The sequence below is a fragment of the Canis lupus genome, chromosome 9 (genome assembly GCF_011100685.1).
Source record: "Canis lupus familiaris isolate Mischka breed German Shepherd chromosome 9, alternate assembly UU_Cfam_GSD_1.0, whole genome shotgun sequence".
NCBI lineage: Eukaryota > Metazoa > Chordata > Mammalia > Carnivora > Canidae > Canis > Canis lupus.
The window spans coordinates 48,991,705-49,005,593 of NC_049230.1; the positions used below are offsets into that span (position 1 = coordinate 48,991,705).

Here is a 13,889-nt window from a genome sequence, read left to right on the forward strand (position 1 = left end):
GTCCCCAGCACCCCTGGGCAGCCCCTTCTTGCCTGGGCTCTGGAAGGTGGGATGTTTCCATGCTCAGGAGAGCCCTTCCCTCCTCATCTGGGGCCCTGAGGCTCCCTCTCAGCCCCCGCCTCCCTGGTGCCCAGAGCTGTGGGTGTAGCGTCAGGGCTGCCTTCCCAGGCCACGGAGGCGGGGGCGGGCTGGGGGCGGGCTGGGGGCACGTTATGCCTCAGAGGCTTCGCCCCTGGGAAGAACAATGCCTGGCTGGTCCCAGAGCCTTCAATGAGCTTCGCCTTCCAGGCAATGCCACCGGATGACCTTGGTGGGCACGTTTTGGCCTGGGCTCCAGAAGTGGGGCCAACAGGTGGCTGGGGGAGGGCAGGGTGGGGGGTGGCATGCCTGAGTCCCGTTACTGCAAGGAAGCCATGAGATGCCCGCCCCTCCTGGTTCATCTGCTCCTGTTGGAGCCTGGGCAGTGTGTTTGGGGCAGGGCACAGACCTGGTGGCCTTCATCTTCCCTTGCCATCCCCCCCTCCCCCGCCCGGGGCAGCTCACCAAGAATTCCGGAAGGATGCTCTTCCCCACATCTTGATTATCTTGCTGTGAAATGGATGTCTGCTCTGGGCTCACGTCGCCTGGGCCTTGTGAAGACTTGATCCCGAGGGTGGCTGACCGTGTCTGGGCGCAGAGTGTGGGGGGAGGGGGCGCCAACTGTGTCCGGGGCGGTATTCCCGTGGGATCACACACACACACACACACACACACACACACACACACACACACACCCAGCAGAAAGAATTCCACATCAGAAAGGAAGCGGCACTGGTCAGCTCTGTCTGCAGCCCTCTGTGTGTTTGCGGTAGCATCCATGCTGAAAGCAGAAAAGCTGGAAGCTCTTTTATTACCCAAATAAGGCATGTTGGTTATAGAAGCGAGAGCAGGGAGGGAAAGCAGACAAGCCCCCCAAACAAAAGAGCCTCGAGCTCTTCTTCCCTGGGAATGGCGGGAACGGCCTGTGTGGCCCCTTCTTGGTGGCTCGCCGAGGTGCTCACACACGCTCACCAGGGCTTTGAAGGCCAGCCCATTGCCCCAATTAACATTTTTTTTTTTTATTATTGAGGTGAAATTCATTGAAGGTAAAATTAACCACTTTAAAGCATTATAGCGCGGTGGCATTTGGCACTGTCATGGTGTTGTGCAACCACCACATCCGTCTGGCTCCCATCACAGCTCCCCGAGGACCCCCCAGCCCAGGCCAGCTGTGCCCAGGGTGGGGTGGGGCCCGATGGCTGCAAGCACTCCCCAGGGAGCTATGACCCCGGCCCATGCCTGTGCTGGGTGAGGGGGGTCGTTGGTGGGGGAACTGGTGTGAGTAACCACCCTGGCTTCTGTCAACAGCTGCAGCGGGGCCTTCGTGGGCCAGCGATGCCAGGCACCCAATCCCTGCCTCAGCGCCCCCTGCAAGAACGCTGGGACGTGCCACACGGTGGACCGCGGTGGCCTGGTAGACTATGCCTGCACCTGCCGCCTGGGCTTCTCTGGGCCGCTCTGCCTGACGCCCCGGGACAACGCCTGCCTCTCCACCCCCTGCCGCAACGGTGGCACCTGTGACCTGCTCACACTCACTGAGTACAAGTGCCGCTGCCCCCCGGGCTGGTCAGGTGAGGGTGGCAGCGGGCACTCACAGACCCTGGTCTGTCTATGCATCTGGGCAAGGCTGTGGGGGTGGGTGATCGCTACCCTAGGGTCCCCATGCCCCTCTCCAGCCCCAGAAGTTGTCCTGCTCCAGGGCCCCCACTCCTCCCTGTCCCTCCATCAGGAGCTCTGACATGGGGGGCTGGGCTCTGGAGGGGTCAAGTCTCGAGGCCGCCTCCCCCCCACCAGCCATGTATCCTGGGAGCCTTGGTCCTGGTCCACAGAGAGATGGCCACGTCCTGCCGTGGGGTCCTGGGGACTAAAGGGACGGTGCTGTTAGGTCCGAGCCAGGCTGGCACCTCCATGGTGCCTGGAAGCTGCCCCTGGGTGCTGGGGGAGGGCTGGCCACGGGGATCCAGATGGCCTGTGTGACCTCCTCACTGCCCCTCGCCCACCAGGGAAGACATGCCAACAGGCTGACCCGTGCGCCTCCAACCCCTGTGCCAACGGCGGCCAGTGCCTGCCCTTTGAGGCCTCATACATCTGCGGCTGCCCACCCGGCTTCCATGGTCCCACCTGCCGGCAGGATGTGAACGAGTGCAGCCAGAGCCCCGGGCTCTGCCAGAATGGGGGCACCTGTCACAACGAGGTGGGCTCCTACCGCTGCACCTGCCGTGCCACCCACACCGGCCCGCACTGTGAGCTGCCCTATGTGCCCTGCAGCCCCTCCCCCTGCCAGAACGGGGGCACCTGCCGCCCCACGGGGGACACCACCCATGAGTGCGCCTGCCTGCCAGGTATGGTCCCACTGTGCCTCCCGCTGCCGGTGGCAGGCCCCAAGGGAGACCCCAGGGCACAGGGAGGGGGGTGCATTCCAGCAGGCAGCCCCGGGTGTGGAGCAGGGGCAGGTCTGGTGGGGTTAGGAGGAAGCTTGCATAGGGTCTAGGTGTCACCCCCGTCGCTGGTCATCCCACATCTGCCAGGAGGCAGGATCTCCCTTATGCCCAGGACCTGGGGACCCTGCAACCCTCCCTGGGGCTCCCTCCACCCCCAGGCACCCCTGCCCTCTTTGAGCCTCCTGGGGAAGCGGGGAAGAGCTCCCTCATCTTGAATTCCCCGGAAACCATGTGCTGGTTGTGAGACTCACTACAGCTGCCTGGATGCTTGCTGTGTTGCCTTGGGCCTTTGGTCTTGCTGGGGCCGGAGCTGGCACATCCCTGTACCCCCACCCCCATGGCTTGGCTCTCAGGGATGTGAGATGGGAGGCTTAAAAACCTCATAGTCTGTCAGCTGCATGCCCTGGTGGTCAGGGGGGCCTGGGGGCAGGGGAGGAGCAGGATCTGGGGGTGCTGGGGTTTGGACACTGGGTGTACAGGGCCCAGCTGACCCTGGAGGGACTGCCCCAGCTGCCTATGTCCCGGCCCCAGCAAAGGGGAAGTGTCCTATGTGCCTGCTGGCCACAGAGCCTGGGGCCTTGTCACCACATCAGCTGCCTTTGTATGCAGATGCCATGTGCGTGCATTTCCTGGGGGGCACTGGGTGTTCTCCTTGCCACCCGACTACCCCGGTGCTGCTGGCTGAGAGCTAATGAGCCTGCTTGCCAGGCCCAGCCCTGGGTTCTGGGTTCACGTGCCTTTTTTGCCAGCCCGGTGACCTCAGGCCTGGAACCTTCCATCCAGCCATGTTGCTCAAGAGGGCTCAGGACATGGGGTGTGGGGCACCCTCCAAAGGATACCCCATGCGTGGAGCTCGTGTGCCGCTCCCCCCCCCCGCCCCACAGGAGAGCCTCTCGAGGCATGGGGAGTGCGGAGAAGCAGCACTCCAGGCCCACCACAGTGTGCGTGGGAGTCAGAACTCAGACTTCGGGTCCTGGGCTTCTGTTTGGGGTGCTCCCTGCAAAACCCTGTCCACTTTGCACTTTGGCGCTTCCGGGCCTCCTGTTTTGGCCCTGGGGTACTGGTGGGGTGGGGAGCCCGAGGGAGGGGATTGGTTCTCCCAGGGCAAGAAAGGGGTTCAAAGGCACCGCAGGAGGGGTGTTAATTAGTAGGCAGCTAAGGGTTTGGGCTGTTTCTGACGCACCTTCCTTGGTTGATGATTGAACCAGTGGGAGTTGAGCAGGTTAATAGCTGACTGGCGTGGAGGCGATATGAAGAGGTCGGCCCCAGCTGGGAGGAAAGTGGGACGCCACACCTCTGTCCCCAGGAATCTGGGGGCCACATGTCTACTGCCACCTGCCATCCTCTGCCTGGAGCCCCCCCCCCACCAACCCCAGGGCAGTCGCCAAGAAGGGGAACAGGACCTGGCCCCCCAGCCAGTGCGCCTCCCGGGGCAGGCCATGGAGGGGCAGCACCCTGCCCAGAGCAGGGTGCTGTGGTCCAGCCAGGGCGATGGCAAAGTGGACCCACCTGTTGACCAGGCCCTGGGCTCCTCCCGCCGCAGGCTTTACCGGCCAGAACTGTGAGGAGAACATTGACGACTGTCCTGGAAACAACTGCAAGAATGGAGGTGCCTGTGTGGACGGCGTGAATACTTACAACTGCCGCTGCCCTCCAGAGTGGACAGGTGCACGTGCTGGGGCACCGGCCGGGGGCACCCCCCACTAGTCCCACCACCCGCATGTGGACAGGGGCCCATGAGCCCGGTCTAGGCCAGGAAGGATGGCGTGACCTGGGGTAGTCCCTGGCCAGAGCCAGGGTCTGAGGCCCCCACCCCAGTGGCCACACCGACATGGCACCAGCTCTTCATCGTGGGCCATCTGTAGCCTGGCCCCGGGTGGCCCTGGCTGGCCCTGTGGTTGGGTCTCCTGGGTTAGGGCCAAGCTGGAGGCTCACGTCCAGGGATAGCAGACAAGCGTGCCCACAGCAGAGCAGTGACTCAGGCTGGTGGCAGGTGGAAGAGTCCACCGGGGAAGGCTTCCTGGTGGAGGTGGGCCCTGCACATTGTGGTCAAGGGCCTGGCGGCATTCGCCCAGCCTGATGGTCTCGGTGCCCATAGGTCAGTACTGTACTGAGGACGTGGACGAGTGTCAGCTGATGCCCAACGCCTGCCAGAACGGTGGGACCTGCCACAATACGCATGGCGGCTACAACTGCGTGTGCGTCAATGGCTGGACTGGTGAGGACTGCAGTGAGAACATCGACGATTGTGCCAGCGCCGCCTGCTTCCATGGTGCCACATGTCACGACCGTGTGGCCTCCTTCTACTGCGAGTGTCCCCACGGCCGCACGGGTGAGTGCCAAGCTGGAGGGGGCAGGGCTGTTCCAGGCGTCAGGGAGTAGGGCCCCCTGAGATGGCCCGAGAGGGGCCCTTCTGGAAGGATGAAGGCCAGGGGTATGCCTAGGGCAGGCCCGCTGGTTATACCCTCTTGGAATGACCTGGGTGTTGTGGGCCTGATTGGGGCTGCTCAGCAGTGTGACTGTGGGAGGCCTGTCCTGCCCGGGCCGGGGAGGGGACCTTGCTGACTGCTGCCACCCCGCCCAGGTCTGCTCTGCCACTTGAACGACGCCTGCATCAGCAACCCTTGCAATGAGGGCTCTAACTGTGACACTAACCCTGTCAATGGCAAAGCCATCTGCACCTGCCCGTCAGGCTACACGGGGCCAGCCTGCAGCCAGGACGTGGATGAGTGCTCTCTGGGTGCGTCGGGCTGGGATGTGCGGCGGGGGGACAGCTGCTGGACAGGTGTTCCTGGCCCAAGGGGGTGGAGGCTGCTGGAAGGGTGTTCCCAGCCCGATTCAGGGCAGGGTAGGCTGCATGCCCCAGAATAGTCCGGAGCTCAGGGCATCTGAAGCAGCCTCTCACTGGAGCTGTGTACTCCTGTCCCCCGCCAGGTGCCAACCCCTGTGAGCATGCAGGCAAGTGCATCAACACGCTGGGCTCCTTTGAATGCCAGTGTCTGCAGGGCTACACTGGCCCCCGCTGTGAAATTGATGTCAATGAGTGCATCTCAAACCCATGTCAGAATGATGCCACCTGCTTGGACCAGATCGGGGAGTTCCAGTGTATCTGCATGCCTGGTGAGTGGAGCCTGCCTGAGGCCCTGCAGTGCCTGGCCTCCACAGAGGCCCGGAGAGCAGCCCGGGGCCTGCCTGGCCACCAAGCCCCATGCTGCCGGGTACACAGCAGAAGAACACGTGTGGGGATGCTGGCTCCGCAGCTCCCTGAGGCCATTCATGGACCACTGTGCCCCTTCACCCCCCCCCCCCCACCAGGCTACGAGGGCGTACACTGTGAAGTCAACACGGATGAGTGTGCCAGCAGCCCTTGTCTCCAGAATGGCCGCTGCCTGGACAAAATCAATGAATTTCTGTGCGAGTGCCCCACGGGTGAGGCCCATCCCCTGCATGGCTGCCACCAAGTCCCCACCATCCCTCAGGGGAGGTGGACCAGGAGCTCTGACGCCCTGCTTGCGGGGGGGGGGGGCTCCACTCAGGCCGGGCCTTGTCCTGTAGGAGCCCCTCCCTACTGTCCTGGGGCGGGGGTGCCAGGCCACTGCCCTGGGGCCGGGCTGCAAGGACTTCACTTTGGGAATGAAAGGGCTGGGCCAGGCTAGGCAGGGTGTACCAGCCTCCATCTCTCTGGGGGCCAGGGGACCCCAGAAATCCTCCTTGCTGTGGGTTCCCCTAAGGGTGAGTACACTCTGGGAGCAGCCCTGTCCTCCCTGAGGGGCTTTGAGGGGAGGTGCCAGCCTGGCTCTCGGAGGCAGTGCCGGGAAGGAGTCAGCTGGCCTGCACTCCCCACCTTCACTGGCCCTCAGTGAACCTGATGGTCAGGGGGGCTTGAGGAGCTCAGGGCAGGAGGGGTGTAGGTCCGGGGGCACTGAGCCCCAAGAGGGTTTGCAGGTCAGAGGCTGAGTCTGCAAGGTGTCAGTCGGCCATCCCAGGACACTGAGGGGGAGTTCATTGCAGCCTGACATGGTTGTGCCCACAGCAGCCGGGGTCCCCTCAGAGGAGGCAGGAAGGGGGCAAGAGGAGAGATCAGAATGTCTTCTGAGCCCTGGCCAGGGCAGGCTCTGGGGAACCCCTCCCAGGAACCCCTTGCTCTGGTCCAGCTGGGGCTTGTCCAGGGGGCCTCCTGGCACCCACTGCATCTGACTACCACCCCTTTCCTGGCCACAGGCTTCACCGGGCATCTATGTCAGTATGACGTGGATGAGTGTGCGAGCACGCCCTGTAAGAACGGTGCCAAGTGCCTGGATGGGCCCAACACCTACAGCTGCATGTGCACAGAAGGTAAGTGGCCTGTGGGAGGAGGGTGGGCGGGCTTGCAGAGCCTGAGCACGGAGTGTGGGGGGCAGCATCCCTGAGGAAAGGCACCTGCCGGTCCTCCCCTTTGGGGGAGGACGAGAGCGCCAGGTCTGGCAGGTGGCATTCCGGGAATTGCACTGACGCCCTGGGCCCCTACCCTGTAGGCTACACGGGCCTCCACTGCGAGGTGGACATTGATGAATGTGACCCCGACCCCTGCCACTACGGGGTGTGCAAGGATGGGGTGGCCACCTTCACCTGCCTGTGCCAGCCGGGCTACACGGGCCACCACTGTGAGAGCAACATTAATGAGTGCCACAGCCAGCCCTGCCGCCACGGTGGCACCTGCCAGGACCGTGACAATGCCTACCTCTGCTCCTGCCTCAAGGGGACCACAGGTGCCCAGGGGGGGCCTGGGCTGGGGGTAGGGGGATGTCGGGGCATGGGGTCGGGGCACCAGAACTGATCACAGTGCTGCCCCTGCCAGGACCCAACTGTGAGACAAACCTGGACGACTGTGCCAGCAGCCCCTGTGAGTCAGGCACGTGCCTGGATAGGATCGACGGTTACGAGTGTGCGTGCGAGCCGGGCTACACAGGTGAGCGGCCAGGGCCCCGCAGACCAGGGGCAGCCTCTTGCAGCAGAGGGCACGGGAGCCCTGGGACTCTGACCGGCACCAGGATGGGCGTCCTCAAGCCCCTAGGCACACGTTCCCTGTCTGCCAACCACCGCTGTCCACCCCAGAGGCCCAGCTGGGCAGCCGGATGACATGGGCCCTGTTCCTGGAGCTGCCGGACTAGGCAGGGTGGCGCTGTGTTCACGGCTGAAGTCCCTGCTGACCGGGTTTATGCCCCAGGAGGACCCAGGGAGGGGTGGGTGGCCATCCCAAGTTCCACAGTGGGGACACCGAGGCTCACAGGGGCCAGGACTTGCTCACTGCAGCTCCAGTTCTGGGGGCATCCCCAGGACGTGGGTGTCTGAGCTCTGCCCTACCCCCCCCCGCCCCTGGCCACAGGGAGCATGTGCAATGTGAACATCGACGAATGCGCAGGCAACCCCTGCCACCATGGGGGCACGTGCGAGGATGGCATCAATAGCTTCATGTGCCGCTGCCCCGAGGGCTACCATGGCCCCACATGCCTGTCCGAGGTCAACGAGTGCAGCAGCAACCCCTGCATCCATGGGGCTTGCCGGGACAGCCTCAACGGGTAGGCGCTGGGGCTGTGGGGGGGTAGCCGGGGGGGCAGGCCCAGGAGACGCTGCAGTGGGTGCCCGCTCGTGGGCCGATGACCATGTGGGCCCTCATCAGGGCCTGGCATGTGCACAGTGCAGCTCCGGGCTGCATGCCATCATGGGCTCAGGCCGCAGGTCCTAGGTGAGCCGAGGCACCTCTGTGATGCACTCATCGGCCTGTTCCTCGGCCCGACTGCTAAGCCAGCTCCCAACTGCAAAGATGAAAGGGGCATGTGTTGCAGTGCCCGCAGCCAGATTAATGAGGTGGCTGAGGTTGCCTAAGGCAGGGGCCTGGAGGTCCAGCAGTGTGACCTCCCGGCCAGGCACAGGCGTTGGGACAGCTTCGGGGTGGAGGGATGGTGCTCAGAGTGTGCATCTCCCACACGGCTTCTCCTGAGGCTCCTCTTGGGTGATAAACCGCTTGCCCCACAATTTCTTCCTCTGAGCTCCGTGACTCACTCTGGCAAGTCCTCAGCCCCGAGGATGAGGTGCAGGGGCCCCCAGCTTATGGGGGTTTGGTCAGAGCTATAGGTGACAGCCTGGCCCATATGGTGGGCATCTGACATGGGCACCACCGTGGGCCCGAGCCTGTCTCCCATGGTGCCTGTGCTGACAGCCAGCATGGGAGGACCTCACACATGGGGTGTCAGGGAGCGGTGAGGACCCAGGGCAGCCAAGGCTGGCTTCGTCCCTGACACCTGCTGGGTGCCCAACACTGCCCTGGGGACAGAGATGTCCACTTGAGCAGGGCCCTCGCTCTCGGTTCAAGGCCATGTGGTGGGTGAGCGGCAGATGGCTTGCTGACCGCTGCCCTGGACTAGGCGCTGCCCCGGGGGTAGTATAACCAAACCCTGCTGCTGTCTTGAGCACGGTGGGTGCTCTTACTCCCACTTTGAGGGTCAACGTGGACCTGCTGCTCTGTGCTGCGGGGATGCAGGACAGGAGCAGAGCCGGGAGTGTGGGCACCTGTGGATGGTTCTGCGGTCACCTCTGCAGGTACAAATGTGACTGTGACCCTGGGTGGAGTGGGGCAAACTGTGACGTGAATAACAACGAATGTGAGTCCAACCCCTGTGCCAATGGGGGCGCTTGCAGAGACATGACCAGCGGCTATGTGTGCACATGCCGGGAAGGCTTCAGTGGTGAGTGGGGCTGACGGGAGCTCTGGTGGGGGGACGGAGTGACCCATGGTGTCACCTGCTGCCGCTGGGGTGGGTGTAGGGCTCCTCCTCCACCCCAGGGCATGAGGAGGGCCCCACTGCAGGACCTGTCCACGGCCCCGTGGTGATGGGCACGCTAACTGCTGGTCCTCCCTCCAGGTCCCAACTGTCAAACCAACATCAACGAGTGTGCGTCCAACCCGTGCCTGAACCAGGGCTCATGCATTGATGACGTGGCTGGATACAAGTGCAACTGCCCGCTGCCCTACACAGGTGAGGGCAGGGCCTGTAGGTCCTAGGGCCTGGCCACTTTCAGGCCTCACCCCACTGGTGTCACTGCCAGATTCACCAGGAACATACGGGATGCCGGGGAGACACTCTAATAGGAGCCCATCCCAAATAATTGATTTGGTCAGCCCACCCAGCAGGTGGGGTCTTCCACACTAGGGCCAGGAGCTGGGCCTGGACTGTTGGCCTCCACGACCTGGTGTCCACACCACATGGGTCCCTGGGGCCAGGCTGCCCCCGCCCTTGCTGGCCAGGCCTGAGGGATCCCTTTGATGGCGGGACGTTCTCTGTGTCGGGGAACAAGGAGTCTTCTGTGAGTGCTGAGCAGAGGCGGGAGGCATTTCCCTGGGCGTCCCGGCACCCACCGTTGGCCTGGCTGACAGAATTGCAGGAAATGGTCCTCTCTGTAGAGAGAGCTGAAAGACAGACGTCCATGACCACTGCTGCCCCTGGGTCCCACTGGGAGTGGGCAGAGGGTGCTACCTCTGGGGACGGCTTCAGACCACACCACTGACCAGCTGGAGGTCCAGAGGCCGCCCTCTCTGGCCAGGCGGAGGGGGCTGGGAGCGGGGGGCCTGTGCCTGTGCTGCTGGCCCCGCAACATGGGGCAGGCTGTGGCCAGCGTCGTATTTTCTTTGATGGGAGTTGGGGACCTAGATTTTGTCCTGTGTCAGCGAGGAAGCTCTAGGCTGGTAGCCGCCCAGGGGCCCTCTCGCTGGGGGCACACAGGTCCCTTTCGGACACAGTATCAGAGATTGGAGGGCCTGGTGGGGAGGAGCCGGCCTGTGCTGACCCACTTCCCGTCTGCCCACTTCCTGCTTCCCTCTGCACAATTGTCGGAAACTCTGGCGAATTTCCTGCCTGCCTAGGTCACCGTGGAAACAGACAGAAAGAAAGGCTCTGGAAAATCACCCCAGCAGGCCTGGGAGATAATGGGCCTCGGGGAAGATAGCACTTCCTTTCTTCTCCGGGAGTCGGCCCCCACAGCCGTAAACAGGAAGGCTGTCTACTGGGCTCTCAGGGAGGAAAGTCACCCCAGTGTGACATGCTTCTAGCGAGACCCCCTTCCCCGTGCCGAGGTCCTGTGCCGCCGGAGCTTGTCCTCTGCTTGGTGGCTCCCGTGGCCTCTGACCAGGCGCTGGCTGTACAAGGGCCTTGGGAGGAGAGGGTGTGAAGCTGGGAGCAGGGGGGCCCTGTGATGTGGTAGGCAGCCTCCAGTCTGGGGTCTGGTGCTTCCGAGGGGTCGAGGCCCAGGCTGTATCCTGTGGGGACTGCTTTGGAGCTGACTGTCCCTCTGGTTTGTCTTCAGCTCCCCAGTTTGGGTCGTGACACAGCCAGGAGCTTGCCTAGGGTTCACCCCCAGCCCAAGGGTCTCCTTCAGGAGATGACGTGGAGCGCAGACCCTCTGCTCTGGGTCTCAGCACTTGTCCCCCTTCCATTTAGGGGCTACATGTGAGGTGGTGCTGGCCCCGTGCGCCCCCAGCCCCTGCAGAAACGGGGGTGCGTGCAAGGAATCTGAGGACTACGAGAGCTTCTCGTGCATCTGCCCCACGGGTTGGCAAGGTGAGGCCTCCTGGCCCTGCGGCCCTGCCTGGGTTCCTTCCCCTGGGGCAGGGGGCTCTGGAAGCAGGAATGGGCCTGACGGGGTCCTTCCCACCCTGGATTTCTGTAATCTGCAAGGTTGGGGGGTGGGGGTCGCGAGTCAGAGAGCCCTTCCTTCCTGTGGGGTGTCCCCAGTGGACTGTCCCCGGGCAGAGGAGGCCCCGTGGCTGGGAGGGTGGGGGCTGACCCTACACACCCCCTCGCGCCCCCAGGACAGACCTGCGAGGTCGACATCAATGAGTGTGTGAAGACCCCGTGCCGCAATGGTGCGTCCTGCCAGAACACCAACGGCGGCTACCGCTGCCACTGCCGCGCCGGCTACACGGGGCGCAACTGTGAGACGGACGTGGATGACTGCCGGCCCAGTGAGTGACTTCCCGGCTCTGCACCCCCATTGCCTGGCTCCTCCTGCCCTGTACCCCCTCCGCCACTGACTCTGGCCCCTCTGAGTGTTCTCAGACCTGCAGGTTTCCAGGCGGCTGTGGGGCAGGGAGCTGGCTGCTGTCAACTGGGAGGCCTGAGGGGGCCGTGCCTGGGGCGGGTGGCTTCACGTGGCCCGAGGAGAGTGGTTCTGGGTGGCCTAGGAGCCTGAGCCTCTGGAGCCAGACCGTGGGTTCTGGGAGCTCCTCCGACAGCGCGGTGCCTGGCCCCACCCAGTGTGGTCTTCTCGGTCCTCACTGACCTGCCGGGGAGGAGGGCTATCAGCCCCTGACGCCGGGTCATGGTGTCACAAGCCACTGAGACCCAGAGAAACCCAGCAAGCAGGGGAGATGGTGACACCAACTCCGTCAGTCCTCAAGCCTGCAGCCTGGGGGCTGGGAGCGCTTGCGGAGAGCACCTGGAGGGGGAGTGCAGGCACCAGTGGTGCCCCCCCTCAGCCCCCCTCAGGCCTGCCCTTTTGTCCCCTCTCAGACCCGTGCCACAATGGCGGCTCCTGCACAGATGGCGTCAACACAGCCTTCTGCGACTGCCTGCCTGGCTTCCAGGGGCCCTTCTGTGAGGAGGACATCAATGAGTGTGCCAGCAACCCCTGCCGCCATGGCGCCAACTGCACAGACTGTGTCGATAGCTACACCTGCACCTGTCCCACGGGCTTCAGCGGGATCCACTGTGAAAACAACACACCCGACTGCACAGAGAGGCGAGTGCGCAGGGCTGTCCAGGTGCAGGCTGAGGCAGCAGGGCAGAAGCCTGGGGTGGGGGGTAGGTGCACCGCCTGGGGCACCCAGCAGGCATCCAGCTGGTCAGCCCTCGCTGTATAACCAGTCAGATGGCAATCACTGTGTCCTAGAAAGGCCCTTGTCCACTGACCAGCGTGAGAACCAGAGCCCAGGTGGTCTTTCCTGAAGAACTGGTGTGCCCCCTTCTATGATCAACTCTATGACCCATCTTGTTTCCTTTTGTGCCCGGGGTGCCAGGAGGCTCCTTGCTCAGTGCTCTCCATCCTTTGTTTCCGACATGGTCATCTCCCTCAGTATCTGAGTGTGTTCTGGTTTCTTCCTGGTTCTTACTCTTACCACCACCCATGTGGGTGTCATAAAGTTGCTCTTGGCACAACCTGTAAAGAAGGCAGAGAATGTGGTGTCAGGTGGTGGGAGAGCCGGAGGTCCCTGGTGCTGTGTTAGGGGCCTCCCTGAGTTCAGCCAGGCTACTCCCTGCCCGCTCTAGCTGTTGGGCCCCTTTTATCGTCTGAGTTGAGGGAGGCTGCATAGGCAGGTCTCATGCTCCGCTCACCCATCTCCCCTGCTGCTTGCTCCTGTCCAGCTCCTGCTTCAATGGTGGCACCTGCGTGGATGGCATCAACTCCTTTACCTGCCTGTGTCCACCGGGCTTCACGGGCAGCTACTGCCAACACGACATCAATGAGTGTGACTCCCGGCCCTGCCTACACGGTGGCACCTGCCAGGACAGCTACGGGACCTACAGGTGCACCTGCCCGCAGGGCTACACGGGCCTCAACTGCCAGGTGAGCGGGTGGGCTGCACAGTGCCTGGCAGAAGGTGGCCAGGGTGGGGTGTCGACCCACAGTGCATCCTCACAGCCTCCCTGCCAGGCCCCTCTTTTGTTGGCTTCCCCAGGCCGCTGGCAAGTGGGTGAGGCAAGAGCCAGGCTAGCGGGGACAGGAGTGGCCATGGTCCCGTGGTTCTGGGGATCTTGACTGCCAGCCCAGTGCCTGGCCCAAGGCCATGTTGATTCCTAAGGAATCTAGTGGGGAGTGGGGCTTTTTTGGGTCAGGAGCAGAGGTTTATGGAGCGAGACCAAGAAGCAGAGGAGGAAGGCAGCTAGTTTTTTCTCAAGAACCATTTTTTTTTGAAAAAATATCTAAAAGTGACGGCTCTGGTGGCTCAGCAGTTTAGCACCGCCTTCAGCCCAGGGTGTGATCCTGGAGACCCCAGATCGAGTCCCATGTTGGGCTCCTGGCATGGAGCCTGTTTCTCCCTCTGCCTGTGTCTCTGCCCGCCCCCCCACGATGGATAAATAAATAAAATCTTAAAAAAAAAAAGAAAGTATGTAAAAGTATCAAAGATGTATCTTTATTAAAGATTTTCACATAAGATATCTGTTTATAGATAGTCCCAACAAAATATAGTTCCAAAGAAGAGTCTTCCTTCAAGGAAACACGGGTCTAGATTAGCCGAGGGCCCAGAGAGAGTGCGAGCCCCTCCGCCCCAGCTGCAGGGGAGCCCCTGAGCCTCAGCTTCCACTTCTGTAGGATGGGCTCACAGCCTGCCCCGGG

The 13,889-nt window shown here is 62.9% G+C and overlaps 1 protein-coding gene across 1 annotated transcript in view; it reads left to right on the forward strand.

Moving 5' to 3' along the window:
* The window catches only part of NOTCH1 (notch receptor 1), a 43,519-nt gene that overhangs the window by 17,282 nt on the left and 12,348 nt on the right, over positions 1-13,889 (forward strand). The window contains exons 3-19 of the mRNA XM_038548751.1: positions 1,387-1,649; positions 2,082-2,420; positions 4,063-4,185; positions 4,618-4,851; positions 5,104-5,259; positions 5,454-5,639; positions 5,835-5,948; positions 6,741-6,854; positions 7,034-7,267; positions 7,357-7,467; positions 7,885-8,077; positions 9,099-9,244; positions 9,422-9,535; positions 10,994-11,113; positions 11,365-11,517; positions 12,065-12,293; positions 12,917-13,118. Coding sequence (XP_038404679.1) covers positions 1,387-1,649; positions 2,082-2,420; positions 4,063-4,185; positions 4,618-4,851; positions 5,104-5,259; positions 5,454-5,639; positions 5,835-5,948; positions 6,741-6,854; positions 7,034-7,267; positions 7,357-7,467; positions 7,885-8,077; positions 9,099-9,244; positions 9,422-9,535; positions 10,994-11,113; positions 11,365-11,517; positions 12,065-12,293; positions 12,917-13,118 — 3,031 coding nt within the window. The remainder of the gene's footprint in view (positions 1-1,386; positions 1,650-2,081; positions 2,421-4,062; positions 4,186-4,617; positions 4,852-5,103; positions 5,260-5,453; positions 5,640-5,834; positions 5,949-6,740; positions 6,855-7,033; positions 7,268-7,356; positions 7,468-7,884; positions 8,078-9,098; positions 9,245-9,421; positions 9,536-10,993; positions 11,114-11,364; positions 11,518-12,064; positions 12,294-12,916; positions 13,119-13,889) is intronic.